Source organism: Toxotes jaculatrix, chromosome 14, assembly GCF_017976425.1.
Source record: "Toxotes jaculatrix isolate fToxJac2 chromosome 14, fToxJac2.pri, whole genome shotgun sequence".
In the NCBI taxonomy this organism is placed as follows: Eukaryota; Metazoa; Chordata; class Actinopteri; family Toxotidae; genus Toxotes; species Toxotes jaculatrix.
Genome location: NC_054407.1, coordinates 10,626,936 through 10,640,459, shown reverse-complemented (window position 1 = coordinate 10,640,459; position 13,524 = coordinate 10,626,936). Strand labels below are relative to the sequence as shown.

Here is a 13,524-nt window from a genome sequence, read left to right as displayed (position 1 = left end):
CAAATCCTTTCATTTAAATATGTAGTTAGCAACAAAATATAGCTCACTAAGGTGTTAAAAAAAATGTAAGCTAATATTGTTATTATTATTATTAGTAGTAGTAGTAGCACTAGCAGCAGGATATAATAATAGGATATAATAATATAATGTAGATGGTCAGGTTGGAGCTGATGTTAGCTACTTAGCTATTTTTCCTTAAGTAGGCCCACTTTTATTCAGTGAAGGACATTACACCATATTTTATTGACTGTTTATTGGCTTATATTTTTATTTTAAGACATTTTAAGAAAATTGCTAATATTCAAAGCATCTATGCACTATAGCTGTCAAAGACATGTAAAAAAAAAACAAAAAAAAACAAAACATATGTTAGCAGGGAAAGAGACACGTTTCCTTTCTTGTTTTCAAACCCATGCAGGTTACATAACACTAAAACGAAATAAGAAATCACACAAATTTGTTAGAATTTGTCAATCACTTTTTATTATTTTTTTTATTGTTTCTATTTCACACAAAATTTTATTGTGCATCTCTTTTTTTTTTTTACGAATAGTCATACATACACACAATAAGGGCAGAATTTGATTTGTCATTTGGAAAAACTATGAGCATAAAAGCATTGTTTACATGTCTGTCTCATAAAACATGCGATAATCTGCATGATTTGAATTTTACAATTGAGTGTGGATTTGCTCACAGTCTTGTTTTAGCCTTGTGATTTGATTTTGTAGTCTTGCCCTGCATAGAAGGCTATCGTTTTTTAAGCACTTTGTTTTTTACTGTGGTTCTGGAGCTGGATCGGTGTAACGAGAGGGGTCATAAAGGTCACGTTTGAAATCATAAGGGTCGAAGAAAGGGTAGAGCGCTTTTGGGGCGGCTGGTGCTGCAGGGACACTTTCCTCAGCTTTTGCTTCTTCCTCTTTCACCACTTTCTCCTCAGCTGGTGCCTCTGGTTCGGATGTTTCCTGGATAGGGCGGGGAGGGTGGTCGATGAGGCAGTCAGGATCCCAGTATGGGTCGCAGTCATACTCCATGCCTTTGGGAGTGGCAGCTGGAGGTGGAGGTGGGACAGACTTTTTGGGAGCAGGAGGAGGTGGGGGTGGTTGAGGAGGAGCTGCTGCCTTTATCTCCTCCTCTGTTTTGGGCCTGCAGGCGGGGTTGAGTCGTGGGTCACACAGCACTGGAACAGCCCCAGTTGGCAGGTAGACAATCTGAGGTTTGCACAGTGGGTCTTTAGGGTTACACAAATAGATCCTCTGAGCATTCTCCAGAGGGTCTGGTGTAGGAGCAGGAGTGGTGGGAGGTGGAGGAGGCTGTGTGGTTGTGGTTGGTGCTGCAGTGGTAGTCAGTACACCCATGACATTTTGGTAACTGGAGGCATCTGGGCCGTAGGTCAGCTCCAAGTGACGCATCTGCTGATACAGCATCCTGATCCTGTCAATCTCATAGATCTGAATGAGAAACAGAAAAACATGAGAGAGGACACAGGACATTTTTAGCTGAATAGAACCACATATGTAGAATGAAAAATTTCCACTCATTCTCAACCTACTCCTTCAATGTGCCCAATGCTGTTGTAATAGCGGTAGTAGGACTGAAAATCAGGATTGCCTCGGTACCACTTTGGGTCAATGTTCCTCTTAGGTCGAGAATTAGTCAAGAAATCATGTGCTCGAGCTGAATCAATGCTCACTTGATTCCCTGTGGAAGAACACGAAAGCAGGAGATATAAGGATATCATTCTCATACCATTTTAGTTTCAATTTGAAAAGTACTGTGTTTTTAATAACTGAGAAATTTGGTAAAAAGAGTGATTTTTAAAAAAAAATTGCTGTAGAAATATACCTATAGGTTGAATATCTGTTCAAAAAGCATACCGATATATACAGAAGTTGCAAAATGACATATGTGAGCTGTGCTTTTAGCATGTGACTTTAAAATAATGACATTTTTCTGTCAGTTTAGAGAAAGAGAGAATTAGTGTCAGCTGTAAATGTAGTAAAACCAGAATGCCAAAAAATGGCTACACTTTGATTTACCATTTTTATAACTTGAAATACATTTTCTTAATTAAAGGTACAAGTCAGCCTTTACATGATAAGTTAAATACAAATTTAATTTATAACATCACTCTAAAAACTTTCCCAGTTACAATATATGTTTTTACTCTCTCATTCCTCTCATAGAGCACACTTTTAATCTAATCACATCACAATCTGCAGTAAAGTGGAAGATTAAATACCTCCAGGATTCTTTACTTTCACAAGAGATGTTGCGTCTAGCAAACCTGGAGAGAAGCACAGAATATCTCAGACACACACCTCAAATAACAAAACACTTCACTATGGAAAGCATTACAGTCCAACTGGTTGCTTATCATGAATCCAGCATTAAGTCATCAGTAGAGCTTTAACTCTAGCTTTAACCCAAGGTCAAATGAAAAACTGAGACATACCTGGCATTAACAGCAGGCAGCACAGCGCCCTCAACAGGGACACGTGGGAAACCATCTTTGACGTCTGCAATTGCTATATCAAGCAAAACCCCAATTATTTTGCATTTTGCCTTAAATGACTGCTGTTATTTACAAAAGGACAAAATAAAACACAAAAACAAACAAAAAGGGTACAAAAGTACACTCAGAAGTGTCACAATCCATGACATTAACCACAAGATGAAGATACTCATCCTTCAAAGCAAAAACCGACTGGATTAAAAAAAAAAGAAAAAAAAGATTACCAGTCAGCCAATCAGTAAGATTCCTATAAAATCCCATTAGGAACTTACAGTGTATCTGTATATAATGATGAACACTTATATTTCCTGTTAGGTTACTACTATACCTTGCATGTGTATTTGATTATAGTAGCTGTCATATATTTATTTCCTAAAGTAAAAAAATAGTAAAGTAAAGATTAAGTCCTAATCCTTTTGCTGTATCACTTGCAGATCATCTTTTAAACAGAGACTTTGTCATAAAATACTTTTTCTTGGGAATTTTCTGCACCATACTTATCAGTATGCAAACGGATAAGAATGAAATATTTGATAACCCCTGCTTTTAAACTTGACATGTCTACTGAAAAAAAAGAAAGAAAAGAAAACTGAGCCTGCTCACCTGCTGTTGCATCTCCTCAGTCCTGGTCTAATCTGCTGCACAACATAACTGTTCATAAATACTGCTGTTAATTCTGGGGCCTTTCCATTGGCCACTGAGCTGCAAGTAGGCTTAACTCCACCCCATTTTCTGTGGAGACGTGGAAGAGCTCATTAGCACACTGAGCATGAACCAGCAGTAAAAGATAAACTTCAAACAAAATGTGACTTCTTGTAAAGCCACGAGAAACAGCCCTGTAACAGCAGGGCATCCGCTGGGTGCACAGACAGTCTAGTTACTTAGAGTTACCATAGGAATAGTAGTCCTGGATGAAGCCATCAGCATAGGTAGAATTCATGCATTCAAAAACAGTAAGTTTCTAAAATCTGTAGCTGCAAAACATTTACTTTCCAGTTTGTTTAATTGATCAAATATGCCAAGTTTGGTGACGTGCACCGTGCTACTGTAGACTAATTCTTGACAAAACATGCCTGGCAGGTAAAAATTAACCCTCTGTCCCAAAACAGCTGGATGTGTGCTTTTAACTTTGGTCCTGGCCAGTCAAAAAATAGAGGGGGAGCTGAGTCAACTGCTGTTTAAGTCCCCAAGAAATATGCAGGAATTATGGGCTAGCTTGTCCAAACACCAAGCCAATGTCACACAGCCTGGGAATTGTTGTTTAGAGACTTCAAAACATATTTCTGAATCTCTTAATAACGCAAATACACACAAGCACCCATAATAATAACAATAATGATAAAAGTGATAAAGAAAAAGACATTAGGAAAGAGATAAATAGAATCAAATACGTGTAACAGTATTCAGAGAAAATCATGCGTGAAACCACAGATTATGTGATTTACCACATATTTTTTTACAAGTGTGAACAGGCTGCAATGTGGATTAGTGACTCTAGTAAATTATAAAAATCAGCATCACTGGGTTCCTTCAGTTATCTGTGAAATAGCCATGTAACCCACTGGAGTCAAAGGGGGGTTTAGCGTGTGTGTTTGTTTCGGTTTCCCCACTGAGTAATAAATATTTCATTATGAAAAAGGAACATGCAATGGATATGCTCTGTCCAACCTGAATCAGGCCAAATGTCCACCTTGGCCCAGCAAGGTAATATATCTTTTTTTTTTTTTTTTTTTTAGCTTCATTACCTCCTCAGACCATCTCTTGATGGTGCTTGTGACTTTCTTCATTTCCATTTTGCTCAGAGACTGTCCGCCTGGCCGGTGTTTGTCATTTCAACAACGAAGCAAATTCTATCCTTCAAACCAGCAGGTAAGTCTGCGATCAAAGAGTGGGAGAAGGAGACAGGGAGTCTAAAGTGGAGCTCTGCCAGGTGGCTAATGGTGAACATCATACTGTAATTGCTCTGTGCACATGACAAAAATGGAAGGGTAAGGGCACCTGTTACTCTTAAATAATATACATTTATTTTAGCCTGTACGCTGAGACAAACAGCAGCAATATAAATCACACCGTTTTACAAAAAGAGAGAGTAAGAGGGACAAAAAAAACATACAGTGCCCTCAGGAATCTGACACTGTTTTTCATTGTTTTTGCAGGCTTGTCAGAGTAACACTTCCATATGCTGAAAATATTTAAAATTTTCAGCACATGGAAAATTACAAGGGGTTAACAATGTTGAAAGAGATTCTGAATTATATCTCCATTGTTTTGTGATGGAAAAAGTGAAATACGTTGTAAAGAATTTACCTCCATACTATTGGTTAAACTACATCAAAACATTTTTTAAAGAGATGGTTATTTGTGACTCCAAATCATTATCCTTGTTGACATTAAACACTTCTTAACGGCAGTGAATCACCTTAACACTGCATAGTCTTTATTTCAAGTCGAACCTACGGTGGAGACCATGAGGAAGTTGCGTTACTGTGGTGTGCAGCTTTCGTTGCACAACTTTACCACCACCTTCAGGGTATCAATTATCGTAACGTGTGCCTCTCTGATCTTCAAGTGAAATTACACCTTGTCATGGAGCTCTCTGCAGGAAACAAGAGGATCAGCTCCAGAGAAATGTTTTCAGCTCTTTGCCCTTCATTCCAATGCTGTGGTACCCCTGTTCTGTCTTTCCTCAGCAGTAATATCCTCTCTTGTTCTATGAGCAGTTCAGTTCTGACTCTGATCGTCTTGCTAGAAATGTGGGACAGATCACCACAATTCACACCGAATGGCTGTGCTCGATTTTCCTGTTGTATAATCCTGTACCATTGCAGCAGATATTTGGATGAAGCAGGCTTTTCTCTTGTTTGTTGCAGGAGAAATTTGCATTTGCTGGATAAAAAGGTGTAAGAAGAACCCACATAGCAAATTTGATCTGGTCCATTGACAGCCTACACAGTCCATCTTCACTCAGCCCACATACAGAATGCTGGTTTTAGCTGTATACTGTGTACAGTATGAGCTATGATATCATATAGCCTTATCACAGCTGACTGGATCACAACAGCTGGCCCAAGGTTTCTTCTATGTAGGTCCACACCAGACAAGGCTTAGCTCTGGTACCTTAATTAAACCTCAGCCAAGCCACATGTCAGCCACACTATCCATACTTGGCCCAGACTGAAGTTGCCTTAACAGTGGTGGTTTTTACACAAATATCCATTCATATTTCAATATATAAACAAAATAAACATGATTCTTACAATCAAACCGATGTAGTTATTGAAAGTGAGAACCTGAATTTAGTGCGTATGTAAAAGTTACAGATTAATAGAAGACTAGAATTGGCAGAACAGTGTGGTAAAGGTCAAAATTACACTGCATTTGTGTACTCAAGTTAATGTATAGTGGTGGTGGAAATGGCTGCATAGTAGCTGAATCTGTGAGGAGTGGATAAATGTACCCTGATATACGGTGACTAAAAGCAGGATACCAAATGAAGGACATCTTGTGGCAGCCTCCCTCGGTCCCGTACAGCACTTCCACTGGGCGGCAGCACGGCACAACAGCGGAAATATCAGACTCGTCATGTCGGTTCCTTTAAGGATGTCGAAGTTTTGTAGTTCCTGTGATGTTGACCTGTCAGCGTTGTAGTACAAGCTGTCACTGCTGGTAATTTGTCTGTCCTTCTGGTGGCTGCAGTTTTCAGCGCAGCGAGCAGCAGGGCGTCGGACGCACAGGAGTGTTTGTACTCACCGTTGTCGCTGCCGTCAGCTAAGCAGCGAGCTAACGGCTAAAGTTAGCTAACAAGCCCACCAACTTGACAGCTAGCTTGCTAGCTAGTACTTCGACGGTCGCTAGCAGCGTTAGCTATCTTTCTATCAGTTAGCTCGCCAGGCTGCTGCTGGCAGTAGGAGGGGAGGAAGCCGCCCACTCCTGCGAAGCAGCCATTCCGGACAAAAAGAGTGAACGGTAGGTGATCACAAACTTAAAACAGCGGTCCAGCATTACCTAACGTTACTCTACGTGTTAGTTAGCATATTGATTTGAAGGATTTTGGCCGGAGGCGAAGCGTCCAGTAAGTCACGGTTTGACCGTTGAGCTGCACAACCAGTGTCACCAGTATGATGTCTCTGTCAGCTGTTCCAGTCACTGGTTTTACTTGTGGCATTAGTCCAAGCTGGACGCGCATTGTGCTGACTCAAGGTAACTTTTGGCATATATCTGTGTCGCTGTCTCAGTGACATGTTAAAGCAAGTGAGAATGCAGACATTGGGAACATTGTGTGAAATGCAGTTCAAGCCTGTGGTTGTCAAAGTTAGGTCCGGGGACCATCGGGAGACCAGGACAAGATCCCAGTGGCCCTAATTTCTGTATATTAACTTTACTGTTAGCAGAAGACAACACATGGGCCTCTAAAACCTACGTTGTTATACCCCAGACTGCAGTATTCAATAAATACCGTAGAGGTGAAATGATTAATCTAGTCGTGGATTAGTTGACCAGTAGGAAGTTATTCTTCAACTACTTTGATTACTGATTAATCGTTTGACTCATTTATCAAACAAAATGTCAAACTTTCTCTGGGTCCACTGCCTTAAATATGAGGATGTGGTGCTTTTCTTTGTTTCATAGAAATATAAACTAAATATCATTGGGTTTTGTATTAATGGTCAAACTAAAGAAGTAATTTGAAAATCTCACATTGGAGTCAGGGAAACTTTGATGGGCATTTTTAACTATTTTGGCATTTTATAGAGTAAATGATACATGATTAGTTGAAAAAAAAAATTGCCAGATTTTTTAATGGTGATAATGAGTACCCGGTTGCAGCCCTAAAAACTGGTGTTTGGATACAGGTATCTGGTGTCAGAAACATTCTTCTCATATTTTATTGACTCGGTCATGAATCTCAGTTGCAAAGCATGTGGTCAAACAAGACTTGGCACTGTCCTTTTGTTGCTTTCTTATTATAGCAGGCGGTTTCAGTTATGATGGCATGTGCTGTTCATGTTAAATCTTCTCTGTCTGTGTGTGTGTGTGGGAGCACCCGCAGGGCTTCTCACTCACGGTGCTCAGCTGCGGCCAAGAGAAAGAGGCAGCTGGGTGTTTGTGCAAGTGCCCGGTGTTGGATCAGGTAGCTGCCACCGCCAGGGACATGTACTGCCACGTCTGTCGCTCATTATACTGAGTCACACTTTCATAACTGACACAGCAGCAAATGTCCAGCTGAGGATTATCGAGACATAGTTGCAAGTTAAAGAAGTGACAAGGATACGCGATTCAAAATGATGACCCCTGCCTTTAATGAGCTGCGGCTTCTTTTTTTTTTTTCTTTGGTGGCATGAAGGAATGTGTGGAATGGGGCACGGCCTTACCCCATAACACAGGAACCCTCTGTGATTGGATATCACCTCTAGTTTCTATTATATTGCTGTATTTTGACAGATAGGGTGGGACTCACATCATCTTTGTGGACGGGATCTTAAAAGGTGTTTCAGACTTTGTGCACAGAATGTAATGTGATGTTAATGTGATATTTTAGATCCCAGTCCTGTTCTACCGGGATACACAGGACAGTTTTAGACTCTACCAAGACACTGATCTCTGAGCTAAGACTCTTCGCGGTTTATTTGGTTCTGCATAGTCAGTTAATTGACAGAAAATTAAAATGCAATTATTTCGGTGATTGATTCATCATTCAAATAATTTTTAAGTAATGTAAGACTGCGCTGCTTTTCTCGGTTTTATGTTATTCAAATCAGATATCTTTGGGATTGATTGTATGAAGTAAGACATTTGAAGACATCAGCTGGGGCTCTAGGATACTGTAAACTAATAGATTAAGAAAAATAATAAAATAACTTTTGCCAGTTTTGCAGTTTTGTTTTTGACATACTTGGTAATGAAGTTTCAAAACTCCCTCTAAATATATCAGTGTGTGCAGCCGCTGGAACGTCATCCAGCTGGAGGTTATGTGCAAAACAAAGTCACCTGAAGTCAGTCAGCATTTAATATGAAACAACACCCACTTGTGGTGGACTGCTGACTCTGGCATACGGAGATTCATCCCTACTTAACCGATCTTTAGGAGTGACAGCAGAATCTGAAGTGATGGCTGGATAGGGTTAATTTTCTGTATGTTAAGGAACTGAATGTTTTATGTTGAAACAGGTGGTGTTTGCTTAAAGTGTGTCAGTAAAGGCTATTTTTATAATTGTATTTTTTTCATCCAAGGCTTCGTGGTGGTCCATTGAGCCAAGGCACATACTGTGTTCTCCCTCTCTTACTGGGCCAAAGTTGACTCAGGATATGTCATCTGTCATAACCTCTCAGCTCTCTAGATTTACAGTCTGTCTGTACTGTATGTTATATAATACTTAGTAAAATAACACAGAGGTCATGTCCAGAGCACCGGCATATATTACAGAGGGTCTGCATTACTTTGTCCATTTCTAATCGTACTAGAAGATGGCAAAGCAGTGTGTGGTGCATTCGAAACATTGAGGGAATTAATTGTGTTTGTCTTGACCTTTGATCCAGATGGAGGCCCAAAGCTCCAGTGGGCTGCTGCTGACCAGGAAGAGAAGAAGAGATGGCTCCAACGGAGAGACCGATGAGGGCGAGAGGCTTGTGAAAATCCCCAGATGTACTGTGGTGAGACAGCTGTCGCTGAGCAGCTTATTTGTCCAACAGTTTCTAACGGCTCTCGGTGTGTGTGTGTGTGTGTGTGTGTGTGTGTGTGTGTGTGAAATTTACTCATAGATTTACAGTGAATATTAAAAGTTTTGTAATGTGTTAGTGATGATACAAAACTTCATTGGTCACTGATCCTTTCATGCTGTTGGTTCGGGTCTTTTAGGGATTGAAACACCCTGCACCTTTTGCGGATGAGCTCGAGCCAGCCGATGGTAAACCCTATGTGAGAGTCAACATGGAGGAGGCCAAGAGGGGAACGCCACGTGAGTCAGATTGTCTTAGTCTTTCAGCAGATATGTCTTTCTAAGACAGTTTCTCAGTCTGTCTCATGCCTCTTGCTCTTGTGAGACTTTTTATATTCCCCTTTCTACTCGCATTTCCCCCATATTAGTAAATTCCCTCTCAGGCGTTAGGGCAGTCAGGTATATGGACAAACAAGTACGATTTCAGATTCACTATGAATCTTTCATCTCTGCATGTCTCATCTCGTCTTGTCTCGTCTCCGTCCAGCTGACAGACCAGTGCGGGTGTATGCAGATGGCATCTTTGACGTTTTCCACTCAGGTCACGCTAGAGCTCTCATGCAGGCAAAATGCCTCTTCCCAAATACACACCTCATTGTTGGAGGTACGTATGAGTCTGTGTGTCTGTGTGTGTGTGTTCACATTGACTTCTAACAGCTGCTTCTTTCATAAGTGTGAAACTCTACAAACAGGAAGACAGTCGAGTCTGATGAACTCAGACGTCTGGTGAAAGTTAGATTACTGATGGTGAAAGTTACCTGAGGGATATTGCTGGATGTTCTTGTGTCTGTTTTATATATGTCAAATGATTGTATCATATGGGATGGATGGTTTCCACTGCATCATAGTAAAAATACTACGCTGAAGTAACAGTAATGTAGACCTGAGTGTTTCTCAGTGTCTGCTGCTTTGCTCTCCCTCCATCAGTTGAAGACGTTTCTGTGTAAACCAGTGTAAAAACCCTCCAAGCTCATGCTTTATGTTTTTCCTTTTGTTCCATGGTTTACGTTCTCTGTTAAATGCAGTGTGCAGTGACGACCTGACCCATAAATACAAGGGCTTCACAGTGATGAACGAGGATGAGCGCTATGATGCCGTCACACATTGCCGCTACGTGGATGAAGTGGTGCGAAACGCCCCCTGGACGTTAACGCCAGAGTTCCTCGCGAAACATCGCGTGAGTGGATAACAACATTTTTGAGGCAGGAATCCAACAAAAAAAAAAAAAAAAAAAAAAGTTTGTACAATAATCTAAGAGAATGAGTTGGTGAGCCACCTCCCCTGGTTTTACAATGTAAACTTCTCCCTGCTGTTTTATGTACAATTTGTGGATCTCAATCTACTGAGTTGATGTATGTTGTAATGACCTTTCCAGATTGACTTTGTGGCCCATGATGACATCCCATACTCCTCAGCGGGCAGTGATGACGTGTACAAGCACATTAAAGACGCTGGTGAGTGCCAAAGTAACCAGTAGTGGTTGCGTGGTACGCAAATAATTACAAGATACAGTTCAGTGTTAACTACTATTTCCCATGCACTGTATTTTAATCATTATCAATCTGACAATTGTAGGAGTGAAATTCTAAATCAGTGGACTTTTCCTTTAATGTATTAGATAATTTAAAAAAAAATACATCAGCTGAACCATGAGCTAGTAGGGTAAAATCCATAAACCATAATAACTGACCCCTGCTGTGTGTCTTAGGTATGTTCGCTCCCACCCAGCGGACAGAGGGCATCTCCACCTCTGACATCATCACACGCATCGTCCGTGACTATGACGTGTACGTCAGACGCAACCTACAGAGAGGGTACACAGCCAAGGAGCTTAACGTCAGCTTCATCAATGTAAGAAACTCTCCGCTTTGGTTTTGTTGTCGGCACTGTTGTGTGAGTGTGTGCGTGACTGAGGTGATTCACGGGCTTTGCCGTCCCCACTCTTACCAGGAGAAGAAATACCACCTGCAGGAGCGCGTGGACAAGGTGAAGAGGAAGGTACGCGACGTGGAGGAGAAGAGCAAGGAATTTGTGCAGAAGGTGGAGGAGAAGAGCATCGACCTCATCCAGAAATGGGAGGAGAAATCCAGGGAGTTCATCGGCAACTTCCTGCAGATGTTTGGCCCAGAGGGAGCTCTGGTGAGGATGTTGGTTTGGTTTGGCCTTTAATCACTGTTTAATCGGGCAGAGTGACTAAGAACACATCCTTATTTACACTGTTGATTGCCTGGGAGACAGGTCGCAGTGGGAAGGAAGGCTTCATGATCTGTGACGTGCAGCTTAGCTCACTTGGCTTAGAGAAACATTTAATAACATGCCAACACACCTGCATTTTGCTATAATGTTTTTTTTTAATAGTAAGAATTACAAAATTTGAGTAGTAACAATCTCCTCTAGCTCTTGGCAAGAAAGTGAGCAAGTGTTTGTCCCAAAATGTCCAACTATTCCTTAAGTACCATTATGAGACAGCTATTTCAAATACAGCACGCTCATGGCACAATCATGCTAAAATATTTTTCAACTCTACACTTCCCTCCAGTGACCTCAGTGGGGTCTCCATATCAAACAGATTCCACTGAATGAGCCAAGAACAATGAAGCCAGGATGGTTTGGAGGTCACCACAAAACAAAGAGCTGTTTACAGACACAGCACTTTAGCGTTTTTACTTCTCAGCTCGTCCTGCGTTCGTGTCTTCTCCTCACATTTTGCTGATTGCAGATATTCACTCTTCACGTCTCCGTCCTCCCCTCCGTAGAAACACATGCTAAAGGAAGGAAAAGGCCGCATGCTGCAGGCCATCAGCCCCAGGCACAGCCCCGACAGCAGCCCCACCCGCGAGGAGCGCTCTCCGTCTCCCACCTTCCGTCTCCCCTTCTTCACCAAGACCTCCCCTCCGCCCTCGCCTCCGCCACACCACAGCGGGGCCCGCGGATACCTCATCAGCGAGGACGACGACGAAGACGACGACGAGGACGACGACGAGAACTAGAGCGCGTCCGGGTCCTCCGCCCTGTCGGCCCGCAGTCAGTGCTGCCAGTCCGCTGAGCTGTCGAGTAGCGTGGTTTTCACCGAGCTCCTGCTTCCATTATGTTTGGTTTTCTGTTTTATTTTCGTTGTTACTTGGATGTTTAGCACTTCAGCGTCACGTTAACCGTAACAACCAGTTTCTCCACAGCTCTTGTTTTTTTTTTAACAGCCAACGTTGTCCTCTTTGTCTTTGTGTAACGGTCAGTAAAAGTTACCACTAGTCACTTGAGTTCTTTTGAAAATTAGTCTCATTTATCTCAGTCACTTTTGTTGTTGATTTTATTAGTCACTCACTGTCACTTAGGAATATTTGCAGGTGTTACACTCTTCCATCTATGACGGTATTCTTAAGGCGAGCATTGTAGTGCAGTAGGAGTTTGTGTTTGTTTTGTTTGTTTGTTTTTGTCATGACTTTAGCGGGAGGGCTCGCGGGGTTTTCGGTCACGTGTTGGGACAGCACATGTCGTTTTGGTGTGCGAGAGGTGACCTCGTGGAGACACTGTTGAATATATCCGGGGGAGGTTTTTCAGAGCCGGTCAGAAAAAGAGTTTAAATGATCTGCTCATCTGGTGGAGCAGTTTACGTTCTGCTCATACTAACATGAAATCAACCTGGCTTTTTTTTTTTCTTTTTTCTTATTAAATAACAGGGAAACTCCAGATTAAATCAAATCCAAGCTCAGTCTGAGAGTAATGGTGTCTACTAAACAGAAGCTTTTTTTTTTTTTTTTTTTACTTAAGTTTGTCTGCCTGCTTTGGGGGCTGTGTGTGTCTGTGTGGATGTGCATGTGATCTTACAGTACATCAGCATGTTTGAAGCTTTCTTCATCTATTGACAGATCTGGGTTCAGCTTGACTTTACTGCATACAGAAATACATTTGCTTAGACAGGACTGGACGCCTTTAATGTGGCGTAAAAGAAGACCCATTTATATTGATGTAGAAACACTTATTTTTCTAGATCTGATCTTACCTTTCTTTATCCTCTGAGCAGATATAATCTTAATCATCCCTTTTTTTTTTTTTTTTTTTTTTTAGAAGTTCTTTGTTTTTCTTTTGTTTTTCAGGCTGAACAGAGAATGTGAGAAAGGCTTTTTTTCCCCCTAATGCAGATCTGGGCCTTAGGGAAGTAACAGTCTTCATCTGATACACATGTGATGATAATAGAAAGTATTAGGTTTTCATATATATATATATATATATATATATATATATATATATATATATATATATATATATATATATATATATATATATATAAAATAC

At 41.1% G+C, this 13,524-nt stretch overlaps 2 protein-coding genes across 3 annotated transcripts; one reads left to right on the top strand and one right to left on the bottom strand.

The window, feature by feature from the left end:
- Positions 1 to 580: 580 nt before the first annotated feature.
- and3 (actinodin3) lies at positions 581 to 3,297 on the bottom strand. The gene is made up of 5 exons (XM_041056138.1): positions 3,119 to 3,297; positions 2,456 to 2,528; positions 2,243 to 2,287; positions 1,553 to 1,701; positions 581 to 1,451 (listed from the first exon to the last, which is right to left on the bottom strand). The coding sequence occupies exons 1-5, from the start codon at positions 3,128 to 3,130 to the stop codon at positions 777 to 779; spliced, it is 954 nt and encodes a 317-aa protein (XP_040912072.1). The 5' UTR covers positions 3,131 to 3,297; the 3' UTR covers positions 581 to 776.
- A 2,793-nt stretch (positions 3,298 to 6,090) lies between these two features.
- LOC121193697 (choline-phosphate cytidylyltransferase A-like) lies at positions 6,091 to 12,488 on the top strand. Of its 2 annotated transcripts, none has more exons than XM_041056136.1 (9): positions 6,091 to 6,481; positions 9,053 to 9,166; positions 9,372 to 9,471; positions 9,719 to 9,835; positions 10,257 to 10,408; positions 10,607 to 10,685; positions 10,940 to 11,082; positions 11,182 to 11,370; positions 11,988 to 12,488. In XM_041056136.1, exons 2-9 carry the CDS (start codon positions 9,053 to 9,055, stop codon positions 12,219 to 12,221), a joined length of 1,128 nt encoding a protein of 375 aa, XP_040912070.1. In that variant the 5' UTR covers positions 6,091 to 6,481; the 3' UTR covers positions 12,222 to 12,488. The 2 variants fall into 2 exon arrangements, with proteins under 2 accessions (XP_040912070.1, XP_040912071.1); XM_041056137.1 differs by lacking the exon at positions 6,091 to 6,481 and adding an exon at positions 6,578 to 6,715.
- The last annotated feature ends 1,036 nt before the right edge of the window (positions 12,489 to 13,524 follow it).

Bases quoted from the DNA above. Each gene is read 5' to 3' on its own strand.
- and3 (XM_041056138.1), bottom strand. The intron at 2,288-2,455 runs GTATGTCTCAGT...GCTTCTCTCCAG, and splicing joins CTGCCTGCTGTTAATGCCAG to GTTTGCTAGACGCAACATCT. The intron at 1,702-2,242 runs GTATTTAATCTT...GTTCTTCCACAG, and splicing joins GAAAGTAAAGAATCCTGGAG to GGAATCAAGTGAGCATTGAT.
- LOC121193697 (XM_041056136.1), top strand. From the start codon at position 9,053: ATGGAGGCCCAAAGCTCCAGTGGGCTGCTGCTGACCAGGAAGAGAAGA. The intron at 9,472-9,718 runs GTGAGTCAGATT...GTCTCCGTCCAG, and splicing joins GGCCAAGAGGGGAACGCCAC to CTGACAGACCAGTGCGGGTG. The intron at 9,836-10,256 runs GTACGTATGAGT...TGTTAAATGCAG, and splicing joins TACACACCTCATTGTTGGAG to TGTGCAGTGACGACCTGACC.